General features: G+C 46.1%; 2 protein-coding genes across 2 annotated transcripts in view; one reads left to right on the top strand and one right to left on the bottom strand.

The window, feature by feature from the left end:
- Window positions 1-17,637, top strand: part of LOC143340444 (uncharacterized) — a 37,805-nt gene extending 20,168 nt beyond the window's left edge. Inside the window, exons 2-3 of the mRNA XM_076762391.1 lie at window positions 15,081-15,223; window positions 15,300-17,637. Of these exons, the coding sequence (XP_076618506.1) occupies window positions 15,081-15,223; window positions 15,300-17,186 (2,030 nt within the window). The 3' untranslated portion in view covers window positions 17,187-17,637. The remainder of the gene's footprint in view (window positions 1-15,080; window positions 15,224-15,299) is intronic.
- LOC143340696 (uncharacterized) overlaps window positions 1-19,668 on the bottom strand; it is a 215,054-nt gene that overhangs the window by 87,130 nt on the left and 108,256 nt on the right. The window lies entirely within an intron of this gene.

The following is a 19,668-nucleotide window of genomic DNA, read 5'->3' as shown; positions in this document are numbered from 1 at the left end:
AGCTCTTAGACTCGGAAAGAATTACTATTGCCGGGAGAATGCTGCAGCAGAATGCAAAGTACGAAATAAGAATATTAAAAATAAACCTGGCAAGAGACGTCGAGGTTACGCGTGTCTCGATCAATTTGCATACAAGACTCGACATTCCTCCTCGCTATTAATCCTACATCTTTCCTTTACTTCTACGATTTCTCCCAAACATGCTAACAACGATTCATGCATTAAAATAAACGCCAGTTAAATTAAAAAATCTTTCACCGTTACGTTGCTCTATTTGTTTTCTTTATAAAGTGAATCTATGAGTTATTTTGAAGGTAAATGCAAATATATCATTTATGCACGATTTAAATAGCAATAATTAAACAACCTGTGTCCTCGTTGGAAACGTGTTCGAGGAATTATCATTTTCACGAGGTCGAATAAAACTTCCACGGGAGTATCGAACCATAACGCGTCAGGAGGACGCGAGATTTGCAAGAACGGAGGAGAATCGGAGTTAAGGGGGGGGAAACGGTCAGGGGGTAGATCTTACTTTCCGTCGCGACACTTTACACCGCCAGTCGGGGGAGGGAACGAACCGCGGAGGATTTAAAATTTGTATAGATTAAAATAAACTTTTTATCCGCCTACGAGTTTCCGATCCCCGAGGTGGAGCCAGAGGCTAGGGGAGAAGGAGCAACGTCACCAGACAAGAACACTGGGGGAAATTCGGGGGATGATCGTGAGAACGAAATCAGAATGCAACGATTACGCAGGGCGAGGATACGATTCGATCTTATGGTTCTCAAGTTCGTCCAAGACGTGTCTCGAATTTATTTTACACGAATATAAATGTAATCGTAAATAAAGAAAAATAGAAAATCTATTGAAACGTTTCAAACTGTCGATATTAAAATCGACATAGGAAACTCGTCTTCGATAAATTTAAAAGCCAGAAGGAATTGCAGGTTCCCCAACTTTTTACCCAACAGATGTAACGGAAGAAAACTGCGTACGAAACAGTCTGTGTCCGCGAGTGTTGAACTGGGTTACCCGTTATGTACCACTTTTGAAGCAGTATTGTATAAGAAATGCACTACCTCGCACGATACCTCAACTGTATTGAACCGCTTATACTCGTTAACTTTCACGAAGATCCTCGAAATAAAAGTCACCGTACAACCATAAATTGTACGAGAAAAAAACTTGGGCAAGAAGCTCACTGCCAACTGCAACTTTAAAATAATAATAGTACAAATTTTCACGAGTGTAAGCGACTACCGACCTTAATATTTTATACGATAAAATGTATTTCTAATTTTATAAATGCAAGATAGTGTTCGTGGAACGAAAACCCTGGTTAACGTCGTGAAAGAAATCGAACGTCAACAATACCGATTAATAATCGGCTCGAAACGCGCGATTATCCGCTCGTAAAGGAAACCCTTATTTCGCTTTTTATACCGTGGCGTGTCTTAATGGTATTACGGGGGAAAAGTCGTTGGGCCGAAATTGGTCGGCCCTTTGTATTTTGATTATCGTCGGATTATTTTAATCACATTAGCGCTCGAGGATCGGGATACACCGTCGGCCTGTTACGGGAAGGAGCTCTCGCAAAATCAATCTCGCGTCTAATGGGAAGATGGCGCTTTTCATCCCCCCCGGAGACCACTCCCGTTTTGCGTACCGGCCACCCTTCGTCTCGAGTATCGTTTCCACCCTTCGCCCGATTCTTTCCGATACACCGATACTTCCTGAACGTTTAAACAGAATACGCTAAGCGCCGCCAATTACAGAACTGCTCTCCTCCAGCCAACACGACAACCACGTCTTTTCTTATTTCAATCATTAAACATTGACGTTCCCCAACAAACTCGTTCTCTTTAATCGAAACGAAAGTTCTTCTATTTGTTAACGCATCTTTGCGATTGTTTTGATGTTTTGCGCTCGTTGTTTAAAAGAATTCCACATATTAAAGTTCTAAAAATACTTCTACAACCTCAGAAACGAGTTATAAAATGTCTGTATATAGAAATTAAAGGATGTTTCACTTTGGTGACAAACAAAAGTTTCAGGGGACAGCTTGAAGGTTTCAAATCCAGTGTTAACTAAAATTTGAAGAATCTGGACTTGCATCTTTTGCAAACTTTTCAGTTGACAGTTGTTTAGCCACCGATCGACCAACGCACTGGCGCAGATCGAGTTGCAGCAACGAGAAAACCGCGTGGACGCATGACCAATCGCGGCCCATTCGTCAGAATTTTTATTATCGCTGGTGAACAAGATGAAAGCGGTTGGTAGTGGTTGGCAGCCGCGGATAACACCGCTAGAAACTTCGCGCGCGCTAATTCCAGCGATTTGTACGAGTCGTCCCCGAACCGGTGTCTAATTACAGGTACACGGTACATTAATTGTGCCTATTAGCGCATATCGAAAGGGAGAACCGGGGAATGCGCGACAATCCATTTTGCTTTCAGTCCTTTTTTTATACGTTCGATTCGAACGTTACACTTCGTAACGAACGTCGAGAATCCCTTGTCTGCGCGAAACACGACGATTCTACTGCAGTAGTAATTCAGCTACGCGTTGCTACAATCAACGTACTCTGGCTATTAAGTAAAATCGCTATGCTGTGATGCTCTTTTTCGAAAGAGCAAGTTTCTTTTACTTTTCAACCGACGTAAAATTAGCTTTCTTCGATGCTCCTCGAGTCATCCAGGAATTTTCTTTCTAACGTCGCTTTCTAGCAAATTTGCAGCCATCGATGCCCCGGTTGCAACTCGCGAATGTACCTAGTCAATTTTCCGTTTCGACTAGATAATAATCGATGGAAGAAGCCTTTAATTGAATAAAATTTGATAAACTACCCCTACGGATCGACCACCTTCGTTCCTCCTTGCATCCGCGCGATTCCTGGCCGCAATTCGACCAACGCCTATCACCGAGCAAAAAATAACTGTGAATTATTAGGGTACCGGCGGTCGCGTCGCGGCGTTTATCTATCCTCGCGTATAGTAATTTCATAGGCGTCCAGAACCAATCGCGAACCGCGATTCGTAGCAGCAACAGCTGTCGCCGCGGTGGTGTTGCGCGGTTTTGTGTATCGTTGCGTGTTCGCTGAATCTTCGTGCATAACGTAAGCGACGACGCCGCCGCGCACGGATTTGTTATCGTGACGACGGAGATAGAATCGAAAAATGAACTCGCGTCTGCAACCCGTAATTTTCGTCCCGGGCAGGCAATGAATCAAAACGACGTCGTACGGGTCCTTCTTGACGCGCGCATTTTTTCCCGATCCCGGCTGAAACCCGCGATCCGCGCCGATAAATCCGTTAGGTGTAATTAACGCGAGTACCGGGGCACCAAGGTCCGGCCACGCGTTCATACATTTTTATAAGAACGCGACCGAGCACGTCGTTTCTGTTTATCGTCCGCGCTGGGAAAGAGTTATGGCAGAAACAACGCTTCTCGCGCTACTCGTTTGCATTGGGCGAGACTATTCCTCCCCGCCCCGTGCCTCGAACCAGTCGTTTCTCTTCGATTCGAATCAGTTTCAGTATGTTAATCGAAGTTATTTGCATGCTGCTCCCGGGGGTCATAGCACCGGACGCGATTGAATTTATCTGGAACGACGCGCGCAAAAAGTTGTTACGATTTATAATAAGTTTCAGCGATGGCGAAACGCGTGGAGCACCTAGTTGTCTCTTTGAAATATTGCGAGGACAGGATACGCGTTCGAAAAATGGAAGTTCTAATAAAACTCTAAACGAGCTAGGTTTTCTCTTGAGTAGGGGGGGTCAATAGTAACACAGGGCAATTGCAACACGTTCAATAATTTAACCCTTACGTGGACTTTTGGGACCTCTCCACAAGTTTCAATTAATATTGATTCTATAAGGAAAGCTCATCTCCATTTACCAATTTGGTAAAAATCAATATTGAGAAAAATAATTCAGTTGAGATTGAGAGTCCACTTAAGGGTTAAAATCTATCTAAATTTTGGATATATGATACAAAACTACAATCGAAGTTTTCTTAGTTAAAAACTTGATACAAATATTCTACCTCTACTAACTCCCCCTCACACTTTTTGAGTTATCGTATTCCAAAGTCAAAGTGTTACTATTGTCTCCCCTGCGACTCCTCTAAAAGTTGCAAAGTCTAAAAATTCAAGATCGAGCGAAACGGGGGGGGCCCAAAAAACGAATGGTCGCGGTGTCTGCGTTCGATCGTGGGCTGCGCATATCGTGCACGCACGGCGGGAAAAACGAATTGAAAAACGCGCAAAGGCGCCAGAGACACGGGAAGGTGGCTCGAAGGTACTCTGCAAGGCCTCGCGGTGCGCCGAGGATGAACGCACGGGTCGAAGGTGGTCGCTCCACCCCGATGATTGCAGGTTGCATCGGCACGCCTTCGGACTCGGCCTCGGTCGTCCAGTGTGGCCAGTGTGGCTAGTGTGGAGTGTTGTGGCGCGCGCGCACACGCGTCCTCACACACGACGACGTCGTCGTCGTCGTCGTCGGTTCTCTCTTTCTCCGGTGCATCCAATTTTCTTGCACGAAGGGCCTCTCCTCCGGTTCGCGGCCACCATAATCATGTTGCATGTGGCCAACATGGCCGCCGAGGCAGCTGCAGCGCCGCGGTTGCCGTGTCTTCGCGAGTTCGCCGCTGTTGCCGATGATGCTTTTTTCGCGTTTCCTCTACCCTTTCATTAATTTTTCGTCGCGGTTTTCCTCCTTTTCGACCACCATCCTCCTTCCACCTCCTTGTCTTGCCCACCTCCGCCTCGGCCCGCACCATCCCCCCTTTCCGTTGGTCGCTTTGGCGCCGTTTTTCCTTTTTTGCGATTCCTCTTACCGCGCTTGCTTTCTTTTTTTTCGGCGCGCGTGCGCTCGCGGACAGCACGTAACGAAACCACGGGAAGTTATGCTAATGCGGCGAGCTTGAATTCTACGAAGAAACCGCCTCGCGAAAAATGCCGAGGGGACACGCGAGGGGTCTGCGGGAGACGCCAGAGACGCGGAGGAAGTCGGTAATAACAAGGTGCGCCATGTCGTTACGCGGTTCTTGCATACAATTTATAGAGGATTATGGCTCCGGAGACATCACGCGTGTGGTATGCTGAACTTGCTCTAACGAACGGAGGGAGGTCCCTAATGAAACCGCCGCGTGGAAGCGGTTGGTTCGAAAGTAGAGACGTTGATCCTCCCCCCTCGATACCGGTTTCAAGCGATTCTCGCTCATTTCCAACTACTCGAGGCGTGCTGGAGTTTACCGGGAACAGGATTCGCTGCTCCCGGTGAAAGTAGGATCACCTTTCGACTGGTTTCCGCCGATTTCTGTTAACTAGACCTACCGATAACTGACCAACATACGACTACTGGTATTCTCGATTCACTAGATCGTATTCTCAAAAAAATCGCAAAATGTAGAACACCTGAGTAATAGACCATAATTCCTATATCTAAACCTACCAGTAGCTTACCAACACACGACTACTGGTATTCTCGATTCAGTAGATCGAATTTTCTACCAATACGTAACCAACGAAAAGAATATATGCTTTAACTGCCAGCAATATAGCCAAACGTTCCAAAGAAGTCGTATAATCTAGAGCACACGAGTAATACACCATGATTCCTGGGAAAGTAAAAATAGCCAACGTTACGCAACACCTACAACGGGCAAGGATACTCGATAAATATCGCAAACAGTAGTTGTCGAACATTTACACAGGCTCGGGCGCATTAATCGTCTGGACGTTTGGGTGTCGGGCGCGATTTGTCGGATAGAAATTTAATGGAACGCGTCTCAGTGTGCGATTCCGTGTACAAACGAGAACGAACCGTTTCTGAAACGCGTGATCGCGGGAGATGAAAAGATCTCAGGGAAAGCGAGGTAAACCACCATTACCTGCTCCAAAGGCCGGTTTACACCCGAAGAAAGTAATTCTCTTAGCATACGCTCGGACTGGAACTCCAGTCGAGCTCCTTTCACGAACCAAAACTTAATTCATGCGTGCCCAATTAAACGTCCAGCTGATTACCTTCCACTTAAATTGATACTCTGGAATTCGTAATAATACACTGCGGTGTTTTGAACTTCTGAGTTGGAATACGAGAAAAACACTGTATTGTAGTTTACAGACATTTGTCTCGTATGGACCTCTTTTCGAGGGTCATTTCGCGTCAGTTATCCAACCTAACGAAACAACTGGTTTGCCGGGAAACTGTAACCGGAAGGTGGGAAATATTTTGCGGTCGGTGTGCGGTGGGTCGCGGTTCTTGCTTCGGCCGTTAATTGATTATAGCTGGTGAAACGCGGAGAGCAGAGCCCTTTGCAGCCAGCAGGCCGTTTAATTTAGCCCCGTGTCCCTTTCCGTTTCCATTCCGCGTATAAATCAGTAATGAGCCGCAGTTTACGATTCTTCGTTGCCCTCGCGACCGAAGCCTCTTCCGGCGATTTATCCGCCACAAATTACCCAATCACCGGTAGCACGTCATCGCGCGATGAATAATTCTTCGATCGTTACTTGGACTGCGTTGAATTTCTCCGCTCAGACTATCTAGAACGTCATCAGCCGTACGTCGAAGCGTACTAGCAACCAGGTTGCACACGGGTCCACGGTTCTGTACAGTTCCTACGCAATATAGTGATGTTAAGTGGAACGTCAATTATCCGGACACCCGGAGAGTAATGTACCTACGAGTAATACAGCGACTAATCTTTGCAAATGTCTTTATTGTATATCTACTTCTGTTTTTCCTTTTTATCAACGTTGCTATGTGATTTATGAGTACGGTGAAATTGTCCGAACAAGTGGAAGATTTGACGCGATAAAACGGCTGATATTAAACCTTATCTATTAATACGGAGAAATTTCAACGATGGGAGAGCAGTAATCGAAAGTAGTCGACGAGTTCGAAGAATCCATGTCTGTTCTAGTATCGGTTGTTCTACTGGGATTTTACCTCTTTAGCGCGTACCATTGTATCATAATTAACCCATTGGCATTTCGATTCTTTCGTCCTATTTTTACTCGAAAATGTCCGTCACGTTGCGTAGCCTAACGCGGGTTGATTCATTACCTACAAAACGATATACAATACATGCCGTAATTTCTTAACAACAAGGCAATCGTAATTGAGAAATAATAATGATATTGAGGCCGTCTGAAAGATAAATGGACCTAACTGTTCCGATCGTCTCTCATGCAGCTGTTGATGGCAATGGGTTAATATTGTATCCTGTTTGTTGCTGTTCGTGGGATTATAAACAGTTGGAGACTTTTGGTTGGCGCGAGACTCGCAACTGCCGGACGCGATCGTACGTTTTTCCGTCCAAGATTATGCAACAGCACACACCGAGACAAAATCAAAACCAATATGCAAAAGAAATCTTAAATGTGGACGAATAAAAAGAGATCCTGTCTTAATTGATATTACCACGACTCGAGGAAGGATAGCAATCTCGTACCGTCGTCAAATGGGAGGTGGCAGTGTAATGGTTCTGGAATTGAATATCACGGTACAACGAGAATAAAATTTATTACTGACCGAATAAATACCAGAAAATATCTCAAAGTGATTGATGAACAAATACGTGTGCCTCAAAAATTGCCGGAGAAAATTATACAGCTCCGGACAAGATGATGCATACTGCAAACACGATGCAAGTTCTAATTCTAATTTCAGATCGAAAATGTCTAACGAGTTTTAATTTTAGAGCGTCAACACCTTAATCAGGTAACTGTGTCGCTCCGTGTTGAAAGTGCGAATTTCGAAGTGTCGTTAAAATATTGCATCAAAAAGATAGGTTTATTTTATAAAACTCGACATGACAAAAAATCCTGGCACTTCTCCATGACGAGTATACTCGTCAAACACAGCTAACTGGTTAAGAGATACAGATCACATAGCCCAAAAAAAATACGTACGTTTATACGAAGATAAAAGACGATATTAAAACAGTCACAGAATATTTTCAACACAGAGTTGATCCAGAGATCATCGAGAACAGATTGACGTTTGAAATCTAGGGGTAAACAGAAACTGGACGTCCAGGTGGAGAGATCCAGAACGTCGAAAGTGGCCCCGGAGACGATCGAGGGGTTATCGATTACCCTTGGACGGGACTCTACCTGTAACGAAACACGGAACCGGGCTGTCCTCTCGTTTGTTTCGAACTCTCGTCACTCATTTTTCATACGTTTACGCCGACAACGGGCCTCGATGCCGAGGAGGTGGAGAGAAAACGAGCCGACCAGAAGGGAGAAGGAAGCGGCTCTCTTGTTCGCGTCAGTCGATAGAGAGACCGGCTCTTTCCGTCCTTTGTTCTACCCCGCAAGTTTTCTTCCCGCGGGCTAAGACGCGGGGGAAACAAAAGACAAATTACAAAGACGGCCATCATGTGACCCTTCCCACCTGTCTATAGGGAACTGGCCCGCCGAACTAACGCAGACAGCGAAGAAGGAACGAGAGAACCTGGACCCGAGAACGAGGATCGCTCGTGGCGTGGACCACCATCTATCTAACTCCTCTATTAACACGTTGACCGACACACAAAAACCATACAACTCTTTACGAGACCAAAACTTCGATTTTAGACAATTGTAAACTGCATGGATTAAAATTTCTCTTCGGTATTTATTTTCGTAGCTTGGCCAAACCTCGTCCTATTCAAATTTATTTAACATTTCAATTTTAGAATTAATCTAAATATCGGATCGTCCCACAAGCAAATCGTTGCTCATCTTGCATTAAACCGAGAAGTGAAACTCGTTGGTAAAGTATTGATAAATACGTCTTCGAAAGAAAAGGAATCGAGTCGACAACTGAGCTTTCCAGATCGCAAATAAGTTCTTGGGAGATGTTAGCAATGTTTAGAAATATTTAAGCGAATAGTACTCCGATGAAAAGAAGCAAAATCTCTTCTGCACGAGAGGATTTGATCCTGTTGAATGTACTGATGGACTTTTCATTCACTGTGAAAGTGTTACGCGAAGGGCCGTTGGATTAAGAGGACGTGGAACGTGGAAATCGACGATAATCCTCCGGTACACTGTCCCTCCTGTTCCTTCGATAGGGGCGCGATTATGCTCCGACGACAGGACTATTATCATAACGCGTAATAACGCAGATTTGCCCGCGGCAGTCTAATTTCTATTTGATCCTACTGAATCTTCCAATGGGAGCAAATTGATAATTACAAATTCACGAGAGAAAAATTATATTACGACAGTCAATGAAGGAGTAAAGGGATGAGTTCTTCTTACGAATTCACGAAAGTAAAAAGCAAAAACAATTGGATGGATCTCGTTCCCGAAGAGAAACATACAGGGTGTTCGGCCACCCCTGGGAAAAATTTTAATGGGGGATTCTAGAGGCCAAAATAAGACGAAAATCAAGAATACCAATTTATTGATAGAGGCTCCGTTAAAAAGTTATTAACAATTAAATTCAAAAATTTCAAATCGTTCTGGAAAAATTATTTTTGGTTGCGGGGGTCAATTACAATCATTTTTAGTCATTAGACATACCCTGGAAATCCAAATCAGTTTTGAGAAAAAAATTCGAGATGTGAAATTTTTCGACAAAATTAAAAAGTTTCAAATCGTTCTAAAAAAATTATTTTTAGCTAGAGGGGTCAATTATAATCATTTTTGGTCAATAGACATACCCTCGAAATCCTGCGCATTTTTGAGAAAAAAATTCAGAAGGGGCGGAACTTTAAACGTTAATAACTTTTTAACGAAGCCTCCATGAACAAATTAGTATTCTTGATTTTCGTCTTATTTTGACCTCTAGAATCTCCCATTAAAATTTTTCTCAGGGTTGACCGAACACCCTGTATACTGTTATTTCGAAGAGGATGTGCCAAGCGACGGCCGACGGCATCGCCACGAGAACAGACTTTTATCCACTCGATGACTGACGAACCCACTGCGTTCGACTAACAAGACCACTGTTATTTTAATAATGTTATCCAGCCAGCAACTTTTTCGCCGATTTTCCCCCCCACTGCGACTATTTTAAACCCGAAGCGTTCGTCCTACAGCGTTGGTCGAGCAAGAGTTACTACCCAATTGTTAGTACATAATATTTACCTAAACTCTTCCCTAGATTTCAAGTTTCTAACCCTTTTTGTTCAGATCCAAGGTTCTCGATTGTTTCTGTACTTTAATAAAAACGAAATGATTAATCTTTGAAAAATTAATGAGAATTCTAGCAGACTCGAGGCCGGTTAAATGATTAAATTTTGCTCGATCAGAGTCCGCCGAAAGTGCATCTGATTAACTATTTTAAGAATCGTTAAAACTCCGAAAACGCCTAGAAAGGATCTCCCGGGAGAACCAGTTGGACATTGATCAATTAGATAATGGATAATTATTAATATGCCAGGGATAAATTATTGTAGAAAGGACGTTTGATTTATGGACCAGAGAAAAATATGAAAGTCTGTTTAACCGATACGAGAAAAGAACTCTCAGCGCCAGTTAGGTCCGATTAACTATCCGCCTATCAAACGCTCGTTCGCATCCCTAGGATTCACTATGGATATTTCGAGTTTTGCAAATTCTGAATCGACTCTTCCATACATTCCCTGCTTGATGGAAGCGACAAAGTATATTTTAAAAATACTCTTTTATCTGAAATATATTTTCTGGCTATAAAAAGAAAATAACGATCTTGAGGCAAGGGTTCTCCGTGGCCCCTGGTCTAATTCGGGTCGCAACGGAAGAGTGGCGATTTTTCTTGCAAGGTGTTTTCATCGGGCTAACTAGAGAGGCCGGTGTTACAAGAACGTGTCACAGTATTCGAAAATACGAATTCTATTTCGGCGTCGCGTGTACCTTAACGCAGACCCTTCACTCCACGACTCTTCGTTCTAGCTCCAGCCTGACAGTTCGTCATTCCCCCACCACTCGTGGCAGGAATGAGAACCTCGCGGATATATTTTCGCCCCGAATCAAAGAACAAAAGATTTACAAAGCAATTCTTGCAACTATTTCGGTCTACCACGCGAATAGTTACACAAAAGGTCCATTTAGGCTTTTCCTCGTCTAACTCAGCATCCGAATAATGATCGAGAATTCCATTTTCGTGCAAATCGTACGCCCACTGATTATTTCCCAGAGACTCTTGCATCATCGATAACTAATATGTTCTCTAGCGAGCACAAAAAGCAGGATAAAAAACAATTAAACGATCGCCAAGGCACACTTATTATTTGTTTACCAATTTAGGACTCCATTCAGTTTGTTCACCCGTACACAAAAGTCGCATACAGCGATACGTCTTGCGGGCAGACTTAGCATAGAACATCATTTATTTCTAGTGACTGAAAAAACACACGCAGTGCAAAAGGTTAATGGCTTTCACCTCGGCAGTTTATATCAGGAATTTCTTGTCCATCGTTTCATCATTATCCTCCTTTCTCTCCTTTCAGCGTACAACGTTTCTCGTTTTTTTTTATAATCTTTCGCATGTCCCAACACTGGAAGTCTACACATTAGCAATATTGGGTCCCCTACCCCCGGAACGTCCACAAAAATTGACTCGTCAATTACATTTTTATACGAGATACTGATCATTATTCGACGGTAATACGACACTCGACTAATTCCAGTATATTTCCTTCTAAACATTATCGTTTAAAGCAGCTCGTCTTCGAACCTTTCCCATTACGCAAAATGATCCTCGACAACCGGTTCTATCGAATCTATAGAACCAATCGAGTTCATTTTTTATAGCCCTGGCGTCAAGAAATCTTTCCTATTCCCTCGACGTTCTCCTGACTTTGTTCGAAACAGTTCTGCCTCGACAGTGAAAGTATAAAGATTCGCAACAGCGGGCTTTCCTCGCCCTACGCGAGAATCAGCCCTTTGGAAAAGGGACGACAGACTACACCGGTTACGAGACACGACCAATAGGCGTGGAATATCGGCTGATTGACAGGTCCGTCCAGCCAATCGCGAGACCGAAATGCTGATGAGGCCCACGTCAATCACGCGATACTTCCATCTCGTCCCCCCTTCCCCACGAAAACCACCCTTATCCTCTGAAAAGCCCGCGCGCGGGATTTGCCGAGTTTCGAGCACGCCACCCTCTCTCTTCATCCCCCATCGCCCTCGTCCCTCCAGCGGCCATTCGGTTTCAATAATTATGTTTCAAATATTACTGTGTTCTTAACCCTGAGAACACCACGTTTATACCTAGTCTCGCTAACGCGAGGCACAAGTGGAATTTAAATGGTTTGAACGCAACTCTGGACGGACAAAAAACATATTACATAGATAAAAATGCACCGATAGGGCATTGTTCGCGAGAGGATTCGGAGTATCGACGGATTCCCGCAGCAAATCCCGAGATAGAAATATCGATAAGGGCCGTGTCGCTCACGCGATACTTCCACCCCGTCCACTTTTACTCTATGAAAACTCCACGTGCAGACTTTGCCCCGCTGCACCCACCCTCTCGTCATCCTCTTTCCCTCCATCATCCCCCCTTAAAACCTCCCTTCGTGCTCCGTCTTCGACTCGTCCTTCTTTTTCCGACCCTGCTGCCCGTCCGCGTCCCTCTCCCTTAACCCCCGACGACTCATCCCAGTCGTCGAACCACCCCTGGATCCACTCGCACGCCATGGGGTAGTTTAGCATCTCAACCCTCCGAAACGAAGACACCCTCTCTCTACGGCGCTTTTTTCTCCCCGTCTGATACGGCGGTTCGAAATAAACAGAAAAAAAAACAAAGAAAAAGTGCAACAACCCCGTGTATAGGATGTCCAGGTGGCGGACGATCGGTCATAGCGCTCGAATCGACGGATTGTCCGGGATAATTCGAATTGTTCCTTTTCGAAAGGACACTCCGGTCTCGTCGAAAAGATTTTCACCCGGAGAAGATTGATCGGTTTCGTTAATGGGAGTCTTTTTCACCCGGGAAGCAAATTGTTCGCCATTCTTCTTTTTACGCCATTGTGTATTTAGATATTTGGACGATGGCTGTGCCTCGATCAAAAGTGTTGCAACCTTTACCGGTGTTGTTAGCAACGTTAAACGCTCGTTACAAAACAGAAAATACGCACGGACACGATCGTTGCATTCGTCTTTGTCCGTTTTTGCGAACCGCCTGGTACCCGCGATAAAACAGACACGACGTTACTGAAACAAACGATTCGATTATTCAACGACGTCGAACAATCGCAATCAAGGGAGCATTACGTCCAAGGCGAACCGGTCCAGAGACCGGAGCCGGGATTTAATTTTCCCGCGAACCGTTCGGAACGTTCCGCGTCGGTTATTACGCGCGTTTTGTCATCGCGTGAATGGGAAACAGAAGATCGCCCGAGCAACGCGGATCTCCTCGAGAGGAAAAATCGATCCTGGATAACCCGCGGGGTTAATTGCGCCGTTATTTTATCGACGATATTTCCCTGGTTGCGTTTTGCATTAACCGAGCCCGTATTCGAACCGTTCGCGGTTATCGCGACTGTGTGGCGCGCGCACACAATCATCGACATTGATTGAAATATTGCTCCGTCCGAGAGCCGCGTAAAATTCCTGTAATTACCGCCGGCCAACTATTAATGATTGTTTACACCGCCACGACGAAGATTACCGGTGCATCGTGACCACAGAGATATCGTCGGGTTGTTACTTTGAGCCTTCGGTCTCTATCGTCCCTTCCTCTTTCGACGCTTCCCTCGTTATCTCGCGACAAGTTTCTTACCAGATAATAATTACGAGATGTTTCGTACATCGACACAGAATACCGACCGGCTGGGAACTTGGACGAAAGTTTCTAAGGAGCCTAGGAGGTTAGCATCTCGCCTGAACAACGCCGAAACAGGTCCCATCGACGCGTCTCCCGCGTCCCTGTATTGTTCTCAAGACACCAGGGACCCTTCGAATTCGCCTAAATGATCATTAATTAAGCGACCGTTCGAGTGGCGTAATCGTGCAAAAACACGGAGACCACGATGCCTCCCACGAAAAGTGTCCCAGCTTCCTTTTTTCCCTTATTATGCTATCCAACCCCTTGTTGGAACTATTAGCATCGTTAATATGCACGTTTGTTATCTTTCTATGCACTGAAAAATCTCATTTCGAAGCATACTAACGCCGAGTTGAATATTAACTAGTAAAACCTTAATAAAGGCAAATTAAAAATATCAATGACTCGAGGAAATTCTAAGGAGACTCCAAACGAATTGCCAAGATATGGTTTATGCTTCCTGCGATATCGTGCAACAAACACACGATTCGTTGTAAATTTAAATCCGCTTTAATTAGTTGACTATTTAATTGTTAGACATAACTGTTACGTCTATTAGTAGACCGTGTCTTTTCCATTCCGAACGGCAGGAGTTTCATCAAGATTTCGTATCAGTATTCTGCTTCAGCCTACCAGCAACATTCATTGTGCCTTCTTGAGGCAAACATTCGAAATTCCAGATTCAAGATTCGATAAGGGGTTTCACGCTTCGCGAGGAATTCAGCGAAACAGGAAGAAACGCGGAGATGTAACGAAATTGCATACATTAAAACATGCGATCTACTAAAAGTTTGCAGGATAATTTGGCTTTGCCGTAACACCGACTGTCTCGCCGAAACCATCAGATTATTTTCAAAGTTGACGAAGATATTAAAAAGTCCACGTTTTCAGATTACATCGAAAGTAAAAATTTTAATGGGAGATTCTAGAGACCAAAATAAAACGAAAATCATTGTGTCAAACTAAAATAAACTATCACGATATTAACCCTTAAATGGATTACTAGGGCCGCTGCAGTCCTCTGCGAGTTTAAACAATTATTTAATATATGTAAACATAATTATTTGAAAATCTATGTAATCCTCTATTAGTTCGTTATTTTTTAAAGACTTTAGAGAAAAGCTGATTTCCAATTTACTGTAATTACGAGTCCACTTAAGGGTTAAATAACGTCTCTCGCAAGTCACTTTGCAACAAAGTAAAATAGAAAACTAGTGTTTCCATCGTTTCTATAACAAGAAACGTATCCACGGAAGGCGTGTCAACTGATTTTCCGAGGCGAGCGTATATCATTCGGGAGAAACGAAGAATAACTTGTTCGTTTTCCAGAGAATGGTCTGCCGAGGAGGCTGCGGACGGCCTACACGAACACGCAGCTCCTGGAATTGGAGAAGGAGTTCCACTTCAACAAGTACCTCTGCCGGCCGCGAAGAATAGAGATCGCTGCGTCCCTGGACCTCACGGAAAGGCAGGTGAGAACAACGAGATCGCGCGCGAGAGCACGCCCGTTCTCGCAACTACCACGAGCGGAACCCGTCTTGATTGCAGGTGAAAGTGTGGTTCCAAAACCGGCGGATGAAGCACAAGAGGCAGACGCTGAGCAAGGAGGACGGCGACGAGAAGGATGGCTCCACGTCCGACGGCATGGAGAAGTCCAAGGCCGAGAAGCTGCTGGCGATCGACGGGGACGAGAAGAAGAGCTGCCACAACTGTGATATCTCTGGCGTGAGCGACGTGGGCAGCACCCTGTCCGGCGACGTGACGGAGCTCGGTTCCTCCGGTTGTCGCGGCACCAACAACAACAATAATACGCCAAGCGCCACGAACAACAACAACAACAGCAACCCGGGCTTCAACGCGAACAGCAACGGCGCCAGCAGCGTCGGTAGCACGAACAGCGTGTCCAGCTCCTTCGAGAAGATGATAGCGGACGACGACTCGAGGTCCCAGGACGGCAGCGAGGTCACGTCGCCGAGCGTGGCCAGCAAGAAGCTGTCCAGCGACGTCCGGGTCAAGGTGGAGAGCGGCCACAAGAGCCCTAACCCCGGGAAACAGCAGATCTCCGTCAGCAAGAAGTCCCCGTCGGCCAGCACGAAGGAGCTCTGCTCGGTGAACAGTAACGGCGTCCTCCTGGCGATGCCCGACTCGACGGTCAGCACACCTGTCCTACCTGGCCAGAACTCGACGAGAAGCTTGACACCGTCCTCGACACCAGGTACCCCGGTGTCCGTACAGCTCCAGCAAGGCAGCCCCCTAGGAATCCAGGCCACCCACGCGGCCTACATGCAACGACCCAGGAGCTCCCCGTCGTCGACCAGCTCGGTGGCCGCGCCTATGATGCACGGATCTACGAACGCCGGCACCATGTCGCCCCACGCCGCCAGGAACATCGCCAGCAACCAGCAAGCCCATTTCCAGCAGCAGAGCGTCTACCAGACGACGTCCGCCGTCGACTACAGGAACGGAGTGCCTAACCGACAAGCCGTACCCGCGGCCACTCAGCAAACGCAGTCACAGAGCACCTACTGTTCCCGAGACAGCTATCAACAACCCAGGATCTCCTATCCGGGCGAGGTGCATCCGCTGTACACGAGGCAGAACCAAGTGCTGGGCTCCAGGGTCGGGCATCACGTTCGCGGGACGACCAGCAGCGCCTCCAGGACGATGTACAACGCCAACATGCAGTTCCACCAACAGCAGAACCAGTACCCTAACGCTGGCGGCGAGTACAACGGGTACCCTCAAGCTGGACCACCTTATCATTCCTCCTATCACAGGGGCATGCAAGCCAACAACACCTACGGACCCAGCCAAGGCTACTCTGCTCAACACGATCAGTCCACGGAAGGCTACATGGCTCCTGGGAACTACGGATACCCTGCCAGCGGGAACTACCATGGAACCAGCGAGAATCTAGCCTCCCACGGACACGCCGCTGTGTCTGTTCAGACTGGTCAACACTACTACAACGATATCCAGCAGCAACATCAACACCAGCAGCAGCACACAGCGGAGGGCTACGTCGCCCATCAACCGCCCATGCATCCCAGCTCCGGCGATTACAGAGCGGGGAACAAGTGTCATCCGAACGCCTATTACGAGCAGACCAGTCAGTTGCACGTCCACCAGGGCGGCGAGGCGTCCAACATTCCCAACAGCTACGTATCCTCGCCTGACCCGTTCCCCGCGCCCGGGATGACCACCACTGCCACCGCCATCGCGGCTGCAACCGCGGCTGTGATCACTCCACCGGGTAGCGCGGGCCAAGCTGAGGGCAACGGTGACTCTTACGGAAATTATGGCAATTTTTACGGGGATCCCGTCCACGGTGCTGCCCCACCCCCGTCCGCCGACAACAGTAACAGCTCCTCGGACTTCAACTTCCTCACGAATCTAGCGAACGACTTCGCGCCGGAGTACTATCAGCTCAGCTGAGTTCACGAGACGGAGAATCCTTGTCAGCTGGACTGGAGCGACGAGCAGGGTCTGCTCAACGCGCTCTACTAAACCGACCACCAAGCATTGTGATTTGTGTACATAGTACAGTGAACGATCGAGATTCGCGCTAACGAACCCGGGAAGTCGACGCGAGTGCAACGACTGTACGTTTCGAAACGAGAGAGTTCGATTCCGGTGGACTCCCGCGATTCTGGTTACGTTCAGGATGCAGATAGACCTGCATCTTCGACAAAGCAATCTGAACGCAACGAGAAACGCTTGGCAAGTGTCCCTTTATGATTAATTTCGGTTTCACGTGTGTTGCGGTACTCGGAAAATTGAATGAACACATTGACTGCCAGAGCAAGCCCCTCGAATTGTCCACGAAAACGAAATTTTGTTTTTAGACAACTGGAACTTATTTTTACAGACACGTTGAAATTCAAAAGTCCTATCTAGATTTATTTTCTTTAACATTAAGTGGACTCTCGATCTGAATTGAATTATTTTACTTAATGTTGATTTTTACCAAATGGAAAGCATTTGAAAAATAAGGAACTAGTGAAGGATTACATAAATTTTCAAATAATTACATCGAGTTAGTTTAAATTTGTGGAGGGCCCCGATAATCCACTTAAGGGTGAAGAATTAAATGTTTTAGCTCCTCCGGAAGTATCTTACTTTTGGGGATGTGTTTCATCCCTTACAATATAAAAAAAAAGTACGACTTGCTCGCTGTTTCGAGTATAGCAACAAATGCGAAACAGAAAAGAATTAGAGGCACCTGTCTACCGTTTCTCACAAATCGAGTTACTCCGATTGAAACTCTATAAACGTGCGACTCATCGGTTTGGTGTGAAGAGGCTTTCTCGAGTCTTCGAAAAAATACGTCCAAGCAACAGCGTCGGTGCAATAATTCCAGTGAACGAGTGACAATAGCCTAGCCGACGCCTCCGTCCGTAAACAATGAATCGTTCGACGTCGCGACGCGCGAGACCGGACGGAAAGTGAGCTCCGATCCGATTGAAACGGAACAGCGCGATCAACGTGCGTGTAAATAGTTTAGATTTCGAATTCTCACGTGGTGCAAAGTGCAATGTTTCCGACGCGAGCGCGATTTCGATGTGTCGGGGTGCGTGTACAGTCGATCGAGGCGCCGTTTCGTGGACGGCGCCATGTCGTCGCGAGTACGGAGCCGCGCAAAATGGACACCACGAGTCGGAGGAAAGTATTTGCGTATCGCAAAGCCTGGTACGTCGACGAGGGTGGCTGTAGATTCGCGAGCAATAATCGATAGCGAGACAACGCGTGTACATATAACCGATTTACTTTAACGAGACTTCCACGAGAACGCGGATCGTCGTCGTTAGAGAACACCGAGGCTGAGACGGGCGAGCATAAGGTGCAATGCGTTAGTTTTTAATCACAAGACAGAAAATAATCGTGTAACTGCCTACTCTGATAAGCCCCGGCATTCCCTTGACCCTGACTCGCGTCAGGGACGAGGCGAAGTGCGCTCGTAAAGGTACCATTCGCGAACGTTTCGCGAAAAGAAAACATTTCCAAACTTCTCCGACGTTTAATTTCGCTCGTCGGCGATTTCCGTTCGACGTCGAGCGTCTTTTAGTTATGTACGCTCGGGGATCGTTAATTTTAACGATGTTTATTTTTTACTGTACACGGGATACATTTTTATTTCTCTTAGGGTTAACGAGACAAACGCGTCGGAACGTTTCGCGCGACGCTTTTTAAAGAAAATCCGATCGCTTTTCTCACGGGCCGTGCGCGTTTCCGATCGTAATTTCTACTGCAGTCTGGACAGAATCAATCGGTTCGTTCGTGGCTCCCTCGATTTTGTGCTCGATTGTCTGTTCGAAATATAACGTAAGCCACGGACGAGCAATTAATTTTCTCCAGACTCCGTAGGCTCTACTTTAAGCGAACCAAATAAAGATCGTCGTCATCAACCGAATAGTTAAAATACGAGATAAGCGTAGCTAGCGGACGTGTATCTTTGATTTTCACCTGAACAGCGGGAATAATATTTAATACGCCGTCGTCTGGTTTGTATAAATCATTAGGAGCCGTGGTTGTTTACACGAGGACTTCTTTGTACATAGCGCGCTTACGGTAACCGTACACATTCACACGAACACACGTACACACACGTCACACACATTGATTATTCTGAATGTACGATTTCCGCGGGGACGCGATCCTCGATCGAGAAAATTACGTGATCATCACACACACGTGTACATTCGTTCACCGACGCAAAATACAGGTCGTACCAAACTTAAAAGTGGACTTGTCTTTTCTTTGGCCACTAGCTTGTCTCCGTTTCCTACGTTCCAAAAATTTGTTTCGATATTCGAGGATTCATAAAGAATCTTAGAAAGACGCGGAAAACATTTTCCAAGCGTTCGGTACGCGAGCAGAAACGACGTTTTTCCTCGTTTTTCCGGACGATATCGCGCGA

The sequence above is a fragment of the Colletes latitarsis genome, chromosome 3 (genome assembly GCF_051014445.1).
Source record: "Colletes latitarsis isolate SP2378_abdomen chromosome 3, iyColLati1, whole genome shotgun sequence".
NCBI lineage: Eukaryota > Metazoa > Arthropoda > Insecta > Hymenoptera > Colletidae > Colletes > Colletes latitarsis.
The sequence above is the reverse complement of the archived record's forward strand: the minus strand, read 5'-3'. Positions and strand labels throughout refer to the sequence as shown.